The sequence below is a fragment of the Sesamum indicum genome, linkage group LG2 (assembly GCF_000512975.1).
Source record: "Sesamum indicum cultivar Zhongzhi No. 13 linkage group LG2, S_indicum_v1.0, whole genome shotgun sequence".
NCBI classification, from domain to species: domain Eukaryota; kingdom Viridiplantae; phylum Streptophyta; class Magnoliopsida; order Lamiales; family Pedaliaceae; genus Sesamum; species Sesamum indicum.
In genome coordinates this window covers 8,426,730-8,437,953 of record NC_026146.1, presented here as the reverse complement: position 1 = coordinate 8,437,953, position 11,224 = coordinate 8,426,730, and the positions used below count along the sequence as shown (strand labels likewise).

General features: G+C 34.2%; 1 protein-coding gene across 1 annotated transcript; it reads right to left on the bottom strand.

The window, feature by feature from the left end:
* On the bottom strand, positions 1,089 to 10,851 carry LOC105155611 (uncharacterized protein KIAA0930 homolog; the record flags this gene model as incomplete). Its single annotated transcript, XM_011071505.2, is given in 12 exon segments — positions 1,089 to 1,374; positions 1,540 to 1,772; positions 3,613 to 3,735; positions 5,909 to 5,963; positions 6,037 to 6,189; positions 6,982 to 7,056; positions 7,144 to 7,203; positions 7,970 to 8,030; positions 8,890 to 8,996; positions 9,953 to 10,027; positions 10,107 to 10,296; positions 10,745 to 10,851. Coding segments are annotated over 12 exon segments (1,188 nt in total). The 3' UTR covers positions 1,089 to 1,350.

Below are 11,224 nucleotides of genomic sequence, written 5' to 3'. Positions count from 1 at the left end.
ACGAATCACAGATTGAGACCATAGCCGTTCGAATCCTGTCGTTCAGACGATTCCAACAAGACCAGTCTTGCTCAATTTCATCAAGTATTTGTTGAGAATTGAAAATTTAAAGATTTTTCCATCGAAAATTCGTTGAAACTGTTTGCCAAATTCATTTTTTTTTTTTTTTGGTTTGTTCAATTAAAATACATATGTTTTAAAATAGTAATAATTCTATTAATTTTTTTTAATTAATTATAAATATATATTTTTTTATAAGTTAATAAATGAAATTGGCAATGATTTATTGTGAAATAAAATAATTTTTTTTTTAAATTTGTCACCACGGTTTCGAACCGCGATGACTGATTAAAATTTTTTTTTTGTTAAAAAACAATGTCACCGTGATTAATCACGCAATCACACGGAAATTTTTTTTTTTTAAATATAAATTGTAACACCGCGGTGTCACCTACTTTTCTAAAAGATTTCAAAACACCTCAAATTTTTAATTTTCTTTTTTTTCTGAATTTTTAAAATAATTTTCCCATGTGTAAAAGCCAGATTTCACTGTGGAACTGGAATTAAGGGTGAATAGCAATTTACCCCATATGATATTGAAAATGAGCACATTACCCTTCTATGAAAAAAATATAGCAATTTACCCCCCTATACTTTTTAAAATGAAGCAATTTTAATTTACCTTCTTATACAGGAAGGTAAAGTGCTTCATTTTAAAAAACATAAGGAGGTAAATTATTGTATTTTAAATATAATTCAAAATAAGACTTCAAAATTTGAAATCCTTTAAATTTAAAATTATCCAAACAAATTTTAAGAAGTTGTTATTACAGTTTTAAATTCCAAAACTTCAAATTCATGAATTCAAATGTAACATTATTCTATTTCAGTACTTGGTTGGTTTTCAAGTGGCTGCCAAGCAATGAACCAACTTTCTCATGTAGATTTTCCGAAAAACATTCATCCAAATTCAAATGGCTTCCAGGAGACATAGACAGCATTCAGAACTCAAAAGTCAATCTTAACATGTTGCCAATGTACTGCGGTGAAAACCATTAGCACAGCAGCAAGCTGAAACTAGCAGGACATGAGTAAAATTGTAAAATGCATGTAAGAGTCGAATTAAATTCAAATACAAGCATTGGTTTACTAGATCATCAGCGTTCGAACTAAATAGAAATAAAACACTATGCTACTCGAACTAACATTAACTGTTGCAACAGAACTACTAAGATACAAGTAATTTACAAACCAACTCCAAACATTTCTTTTCCAGTGAACCCATTTCTGATTTGTTCGCGTACCTTACCTCGTAAGTTAATTCTTGAAGTTTGAACCTTGACTTGATTACTACAAGTTCACTGGTGGACTTCCCTTCATTTCACATGGAGACAAGAAGTCAGCATCATCTCAAGTCATGCTAGATATATCACAGTAATTCACTGCTTGATTTTTTTAGCCACCTCTTATGCACAATTTTCATTAACTTAATGTGGGAATTGTCATGCCAAAAAGAGATTGACAAACAAAAGTCTTCACCTTGAATAAGAGATCATGAGCAATGTTTTCCCATGGCAACGATATGGACATCAAGCAGCACTTGAGGGGCAGCATCTCTTCCTCTGTAGGTCGAGAGGAAGAGGCTGCAGCATAAGCATGCTTTGCCGCTGTTGATGCAACAGATGCTGCTGTGCGAACAATAGTTCCAATCCCAAGTCCTCTTTTAGATATTTGAATTGGTGATTGAGGACCTAATTCCATCTTGCTTTGATCTGTGAAAGACACTCAAAAGCTTAATCTATTATCAAATAATTTGAATACAATGGAGAAATTTATTGTATACCTTAAGAATTATGATTTGATGGGACAAGTAAAATAATCACGATTGGAAGGGCAAAAAGAGGCGCTAGAATTTCACTTCTGAGAGGATTTAACAGAAATGGAGATACTAAAGGAGCTTCCACTGAAGCCAGAAGTGGAAACCACAGATGAGTAGGTGCAGCCATAAATTCAGATGAAGTTACATAACAGCATTTCCATGGAAATTAAAACACACTGTAGTTTCAAGTCTTAGTTTGGTTTTGTTTCCAAAGTCGATTTTCAATTCTATAGTATTTCAAATTATTAAACATGTTGTGAAATTGAACCATAAAGGTCAGGAAAATCTATTTTATCACATCATTTCATACAAAAAAAACTATTACAAAAAATTCTAATTAACACATTTCATTTTGTCATGTCTTTTCGTATAAAAAACCACAAAATATCAAAATCCAAACATTTTGTATTTTGCACAAAACCCAATACAAAAAATGAACACTTGAAATACTAAAGATTGAAAATTGAGAATGAAAAAAAACCAAACAGGGCGCAGTTTTCGCCAACATAGTCCTTCTTCCTTAAATTTTCTATGAGATCTTTTTGGATCCGTTTATTTGGCACGGAATGGAGTATGTCCAGGGCATCCAAATACATGTATCTTATTCTTTTGTTTTGGTAACATTACTTCAAATTAGGGGGACTTCGGAATATTGCACCAAATATCCAGGAATGTAAATCCTAATATTGTGATTGTATTCTTATTCATTTTCCTTGGGAATCTTATATGAAAGTTCTTCTTGGTCTTGCCTTGTTATTTTATTTCTAATTATCAAATTTGATTTTATTGATTTTAATTTTTTATCTATCCTTTTTGTGTAATTGATAAAATTAAATATTCATATGAAATATATTTTCACAATATTTATTTGAATTTGATAATATTTTATATATTTAATATAAGCAAAAATATGTATATTATATAATGATATTTGTATACATATGTATGTGTGTATATACATATGTCTCAGGGACATTTTTGTTATTTTCATTCCTTTATCGTTCAGACATTTGTAAGAATTTTGATATTTGCCATCCAAACGCTTAAAATGAAATAAGATGCCCAGCAATCAAAATCTCAGCAATTATATTCTTAATATTGGATTCAATTCCCACCAAACAACTGGGTCCTTAGAGTCTTGCTAAACTTTCTACTTTTCCTAATTTTGTAGTGAAACAATTATCTCATCTCTCTAACTGATGAATAGATGAATTCTTAGTGTCATGCTTATTCTTCATGTCTCTTTTGACAACTTTCGAGTAACGTTTTTGATTTTGTTTTTGAACAGTTTCTAATAGTAATTGATCCGAAACACACCAAAAGAAGCAAAACCTTAACCCAAGGATGATGTTTGGTCTACTACATGCATGCTTAAAGGCCAAGGTCACGGAGGGGCAGCAGCGGGTTTTCGCAGCCACGGCTGTTTGTGTCAACGACTTCCCAGGTGCTGGAGTGGAACATACAAATATGTGTGTACATTTTCGGAAAGAGGGATCAATCTTAAAGGGGGCTGCTTTCCAGCCTTTTCTCCCCTAACTCGGTGCCTCATCCGCATAAAAGAGGGAGGGGGAAAAACAAGTTACTATGTCACTAGAAAAAAGCCTCTTAACCAAAACCATGGGACAAGACTCTCAGAAAATATATCCCTCATTATCCTAGTGCTCAATTCAACTCAGAAAAGTCTTACCATACTATGACATTTAAACAACACAATGAAGGTAATGTCGACTTACCAAGAACACCAGAGACAGCTACTTCAACTTCGCCACGGCCTCCAGGACCTTTCATGTAAATTCTGTCTGTTTTCCCAGAAGAATGACCAAGAGAAAGAAGGCTGCCAAAACCAGTCCTCCCAGCTGGAGATTGAAAGAGAAAAGAAGCAGTAACAACGTTTTTCAATATGTAATAGGAACGAATACAAAAAATATATTCAAGTAAAAAATTGTCTGTATACACGGAGACCTTACAAGTACAGAGCTATCAACTTTAGAGATGGGTTAACATGATCAACTACCGACTGAAACACGGTCCACACTCGGGTTATTTTGATGTTCATTATCTCGAGCGAAACAAACTGATCCAAATCAACTTCTTGGTTAACCAATTCTAGATTTTAACATGCCAGTTACAGACTCAAGCAAGTGTGTTGATGGTTTCAGTAGAATCCTGTTATACGAGATTACTAATAGTCTAGCACATTACATGAAAACTAATATCTTCTTCGCTTGTGAAGTCAATAAAAAGGTATCTTAAAGTGTTCTTCACTATTTACTTTACTTCATGAATTGGGTAATTAAATCCATAATCTTAAAAATTGGTTTAGAAAAGTGTTTGTTTGATTAATCAAAAAGAGATGAATTTAAAATTGAATGGATGCTACAAGAGTTTTCAGTCAAAACAAAAGCATCTCAATGGCATATAACGTGACTCTTCATACAAAGGAGTCCTCGAACTCTGGGGGTAAAAAAGCATACATCTAATTTGATACTTTGTTTACATTAGCAGAATGCTCAAAGCTTTTAGTGGTTATTTCATTAATTGAACTAGATTTAATGTTAAAAATACAGCAAACATCAACATACCAAGTATTGACCTTTTCTGGATCAAAAAGATTTCCTTTTAACTTATTTGAAACATAAAATTGCAATTCTATAGCAATTTCATTTGCAATTTTACAGCAAAGGGCCTTTTCTGTAATCAAACTTCAGAAAAGATTACGTGCTAAACCAAATATTACATCAAGAGAGTATATACTAAAGGTTAAGAACATCTAGCAAAAAAAATAAAAAAAAAGTTTAGCACATGATATATGTAGATTTGGAAACCAATCTTATTAAGCAAAGACATCGGCTTTTTCTTGACATCGTTAGAAGTTTTAACAACAAAATTCTCCACAAATCATTTGAGCTATCATGCCAATGCCTGAACATGATCTTAGAAACTGGTTTAAAAGGGCCGCAGGCTTCTAGAGCTCAATTCTGACAATCTTGCAAACTGTCTAGTGAAAACTTAATGATAAAGAAAAAATGCTATGGAAGTTGGGTTGAAAGATTATATCTATAAAATCTTGATTAATTTGCATGCTCAAGCAAATAAAAGCTGCAGTTCTCTAGTTTTGATAAACAATTGTTGCCTGCCTCGAGTCAATTACAGCTGCTAGTCAATCTAATACCATCAATCAGCATGCTGTTCTCAGTGCCTAACCTATGTGAACATTAAGCTTCCTAGTACTTAAGAAAAAATAACTTTGTTAGGTCTGGATTGACATATTTGAACCTATGGATTTCAAATCCATAATAACAACTCAATCAAACTTGTTTGGATAAATCCATGCCACAAAAGATTTCAAATTCTTAAACTTTCATTCATAAACCATTTTTTGTGGCATTGTAATGGACTTAATATGGAGTAATTTGAAGTCCTTACTCCAAGTCCTTCCTTTAAATCCAAATCCCTCCATCCAAATGCAGCCTTAAGGAATTCTTCATGTTCTAGCCCGAGCTACTTCCTGGTTTTATCATAATAAAAATTTAGAATCATTTGCTCCAACCATCTCATTTTCCTGACAGGCTTAAAAATGGGAAAGATACATAATCAACCGTCACTCATCTTGCTCACCTCCGAAATACTAAATAACAACCAAACCTTTCTAGTGATGCGAAGTGGAAGGGTCCTAGCTGCCATTAGTCATCACTTGGCAAATAATTTGTTGGTATTAGAAATACCCACAAATTGAATGGGGAATAAAGAAATTCACTTTTTTGCATCAAACTCTTCACGTAATATAGCAAAATGCAGTTTCTGGTAGAGTGGTAAAGTACCAGCTTTCAGGCCTGAACCCACAAGATCCAAGTCCAGGTTCTACTGAAATTTACTATCCAATCATGTATCCGTCCAGCAATCCATGAAGGAAAGTTTTTTAGAAATGTGTGATTATATCTCTGATTACTAAATGAATGGCTGAAATGAAGAGCAGAGGAATAGATAAAGTTCTACAGCATTACATGAGTGTTGAACAAAGAAAATTACCATCATATGCTTCTCGGACCATTTGGTAGCTGACAAAGCCTGAGAAAAGGGTAATCTGCAAAAAAGTTTGTCCTCAGCAGGGATGAGGTGTATTGATCAAACTGGCTTTCAGATTCTCTGAACACTACCTTGGAGTTCTTTATCTTGCCACCACCTGTAACATTTTCTGAAGAAGAAATGTCCGAACCAGCAGGTTGTTCTGGCTTTTTCTCACATGGAAATGCCGCCCCGTCATGAGCATTTAGCAGCACACAATAGCAGTGGTCTGTATCAGTCAAGACCTGTGGGAATAAGATTTTAGAGATGATAGATGATGGACTGCAAGGTGAAGTACTACCTAATTAGAAGACCATAAAGAAGCTTATACAAAATTTTGAAAAATTGGCTGGGTGATGAAAAAGGGAAAGGAAATACATTGGTGACTATTCATCCACAAAGGAAGAATTAGAAGATACAAGCATAAAAAGCTCATTCAATGATCATAACCAAGTTTCATGATAATCAAAACAACTAAGAATGTCCTAACATCATGCATCCTGTCTCCCACTTCAGAGAGTCGTCAATGATAAAGAAACCATATTTAGACCCCTACATGACCAGACAAGGGGAAATTGTCCACCTAATATCAAGTCCTGATGTCCCAGAGCTGATCTCTCAAAAATAAGAGAAGGGCTAATGCTCAGGGTCTTGCCAGAAAGTGAATAAATCAGAGGGGAAAAGGATGGATGGTGTAAGAGGGATCTTATCATGCATGGTGTAAATCCTGATGAAACTCACCTGCCTCTGCACAAGGAAGTTCCTTCCTTGCAAAACTATACAATTAAAGACACCTCTGACTCATAACTGGTAAGTGTATCACTTATCAGACTGGCAGAAAATATACAGATTATACTAGACATGTGCTGCACAAGAGATGATTAAAGATCTTAACAACTTTCCTAAAATTTAGCTATTAAAATTGTGAAGCAACGGAAATCCCATGCAAACTATAGATCCAAAAGTGCAGATATATGATGTAACTGTATCGATCGAACACATTTCATAACATAATCATCATAAAATATGCACCTTACCACTGCATCAAATGTCGAATCGAAGTCATCTACTGCAAAACAGATATCTGGATAGGCAGGTGTTGTTTCTACTTCCTGAATGCTCACATAAGACAGTAACCATGATGAACGAGAGAAATATATAAGCAAGAGTTGGGTAGTGTGCTTGACGAGAAAACTTGCCTTTCTTGAATCCAAATGAAAATTAATACGACTCGGAGATGCATATACAGTCTTCACAACCTGTCAAACATGATATGCTTAAGTTCTCAGGTCTTATGAGACAGGATAATATCAAAATACAGAAGAATATAATATTAGAAAAGCTCTTTCCAAAAGAAAACTTTTGCATGTTGAAAATTTACAAAAAGGAAGTCCAGACTGCGATGAAAAAATATATCACCTTAAAAGGAAGGCTGAACAGAAGATGACACTAAGAAGTTAGTTTGTTATGCTTTCTTTTGCCAAGAACATGGGACGAAGGAATTTATACAGGTCTCATCATGTAAAGTATTCCAAACAAATTTAATGTTTTGATTCCAGCAAACAAAAATCACCACAACTTAAGTTAACATGTCAACAAAGTCTAGCAAACAAAGCTCATAGTAGTTAGTGGCGCGCGCCTTTTCGAAGGTTGACGCAAATATAACAAATAATCTAAAAGCTGACAATTGGAGTCAGCATATCAGTGTAGCAACAGCAAAGACATGAAAATCCTTCATCCCACTCTCCCTTCTTCCAATATGTCAAAATCCTCCCTCCCCTCCCTCTCAGGATATATCTAGACCTTTTGGAGCTTCTTATTAGCATTGAGGAGAAGCCCCTTGAGAGCAGATTATACATTGAATATTAGAGCAGGCTTGTGTACCCAAGAACTGCATAAATGTTTATATCATAATAAATGTTTATAAGACCAAATTCCTCCCAATCAATGAAGCACCCATTTGAAGGAAACGGCCCAAAGAATTGACAACAATAAACTGTATCTATCCCCAAAAACTACAGATACCTTATAGATAGGAGACAAGGTTTTGCCTTGGCTAGCGTGATATTGCCGAAGGACCTGATGACTGGAAGGAAAAATGAAGATGGCAGATTTAGTTAAAAGAAAAGAAAACTTAGGACAAAGTTTAGAATTATCTAGCAAATAAATCAATATAAAGCTCACAAGACATGGCTCTTTCCGGACAAGCCATGTCCAATTAAATAATGTAAGTTAATCTGTGGCAAACTGATGATAGAAGAATGTTAATTTCTATGAAAAATGGAAACCAAGAGGAAATTTGATACAAGGCATCATGGACGGCCTTGGTGCAGCATACTCCGTTCTTTGATTACTCTTTTAGATGAAATTACAGATTTCTAAAGTGTTGATAGCTCAACCACATGTATCTGGTCTTAATTTTCTTTGTTTTCTATTCATCACATATAGCCTATCGCGGCCAATAAGTACTAAGCAGAACTAGTCTTTACTAGCAACACAAAAAGTGCCCTCTTCAATGTAAATCTTGGTTTAACTATATGCATTTTATCTCAAAAATGAATTAGAACAATATTATTTCCAAGTCCAGATCTTATTAATATTTCTCAGAGCATCCACATACTAGCTCCCAATTTGATTATATGCATGCACACCCATTTGTAATCTTTTCCCAAAAAAACCCCTTTGCTCCTAATTCCAAGAGAATCAAGCAACACACCGAATGACTTCATACAGAAGCCAACATAGTTTAACATAGATGTCAACATTTTCTCAGGAAAGGAACTAAGAGACCACCAAACAACCTCATCAAGAGTCCAAAGCTTTTAGTATAAAAGCCAATATTGGCTCAAAAGGATCAGAGAAACCACCGAATACAATAAGAAAGAAAAATCTGGTCAAAGTTACTAAAGTAAATTTCTCACAGAAATTGCTGTGATAAGATTTACCTGCAAATTGCTACAGTCACACTGAAAGAGGTATGAGCAATCAAATTCAGATAAAAAGACCGCCTCCAATCTACATATATTGAATTCTCACCAATTAAGTCGTCCAACTGCCAGAAAAAAGAACATGAATTTCATTTAATCGAGAATGAATATTGTGCACCAAGCATGTAAGATTCCATTGCACAAACAGATGCAGGAGGCAACATTGATAAATTTTGGAGTATACCAGCATTCAACTTATGGTCATGTTAGATTCATATATCTTAATGAAACATAGATAGAACAAAAAGATTAAGAACATTGTAGAAACTAGCACTCAGGATTCAGTGGAACTTTATTTTGTGAAAGATCTGTATTCTTGAAGTCTGAAGAGAGGGTAAAGTTTACAATTTCCAGTACTCAACATGGGGAATAAGATGGACCTATCAAATACTTGAAATGCAGTTATAACTCCACTTCACAAAGCTATATCACAACGGAAACCAGAGAACAGTAATAGGAAATAGCGAGAACCTCTATAGCAAAGCAATTTTCTGTTTGTGCATACAATGATGTTCCTCCAATTGGATACCAACTACTAGATATTCATGATATGCTTTAGATCTTAACATAAGAAGGCCCATATGCACAAATATTTCACAATAGCACATGGGTTAAATATTTTCAGTCATTGGCATAATTAGAAGTCAATTGTTTGAAATGAAAATAATTAAAAGTTCCTATCTAATTCCATTATGACAATACCGTGAGTCGGTTGTAATTTCATGCATAAATGCGTAATACACTCTGCTTTAACATGATTGAACCAGCATCATGTTTATCAGTTTGTTCCTTTTGGATGTCAAAAAAGTGAATAGTCTGTAAAAATTAGTGAAATTTGCCATGAAAAGAAAAGTTCAGGAATAAGCCAATGCAGATTACCAAAGATGACACAGAAAATAATCCTGTCACATCAAGTACAGGAACCAAGAAATGCATAAGCTTCTTATAAATAACTAACATTTGGCATCCACGCAGGGACGTAGTTCGGCAATCAATAAACAGTATTTCATTGTCTTTTTACCTTAGGTGCCCACCTGCGTACAAAGTAAGGAGAGTTGCTTTCCACATTGTCACTGGGTTTTTGGGCCTGCAAATTCTGCATGGATAAATTGATTACATCAAATTTATGCATACGATTAACTGCAGAGGATAATTTATGGAGCACAAGAAGATACCAATTTTCTAACAAAGAATATGAGATCATCATCTTCACGTCCCCTTGATTCTCTACTGCGAACAAAATATAAGTCAAGTATGTCATGCCAGAAGGCAGAATCCATTTCCACATCATCCGTCTCATTCTCTTCCAATATCGTTTGCCCTATCAACTTTGAGTGCTTCCTCACCATACTCAGCAACTCATGCCTGCCATTTTTTTCCATTTCCTTCAATATTCTTAGATGAACTTACCCTATAGGACAGTAGAACATCTTCCTCGTGTATATATCGAATAACTTTTGGGTACATTGATAACCTCAACACAGATGTATCAAGCATACAATAAAAAATCGTCGCCAAAATTCAAAATTTTTGAGTTCTTAACATAAAAATTAAAGAAAATTTAAAAATAAATTGATTCGATAAGCATTGAAGAAAAACAAAACAAGAAGATAATAATCACAATTAAGCTACTCCAGAACTGACTTGTGCGAAATTTCGATCAACTACAGCAAGTTTTGTTGACGTGATTTAACTGAAACACAGCTAATAACAAGATAAGCTTAACCCTTTTTCCCTAGAAATTATCAATTTCGCGTAGGAACCGCAATCTCAACAAGAATTCATGGAAATGAAGTAGGAGTTGAAATCTTACCGAGTAGGGGTTTGCGATCCATCACCGAGCATTTTGAAACTGAGTGGAGAAGTTTTACTCGAAATCACGAATTTGGACTTAATTCTCACCGAAATTTAGTAAAAATGAAACTTCTATATTGCACACGTGTACGCTTTATTTTATTTATAGTTCTTCTCAATAAATAAATGATTTTTATTTTTTTACAGTTATTTGAATTTATAAAATGAACTTTGTATCCTATTGTCGAACTAATGTTAAAATATCATTATTGTTCAAAATAATGTTAAAATATCATTAAAATCGATCCCTATGTATCAATTTTTCAAGGCCAATAGAGATGTTTGGCTAATTAGCCAACGAGTTTTAACCCAATTAAGGTCAATCAGCAAATTGAACTGCGCAAAATCTAAAGAATAAAGTACCACCTCCAACACAGTTGAAGCCTACTTACGAAATTGAGTCAAACTAGTCCTAGCTCAACTGACATGTAGGCAACAT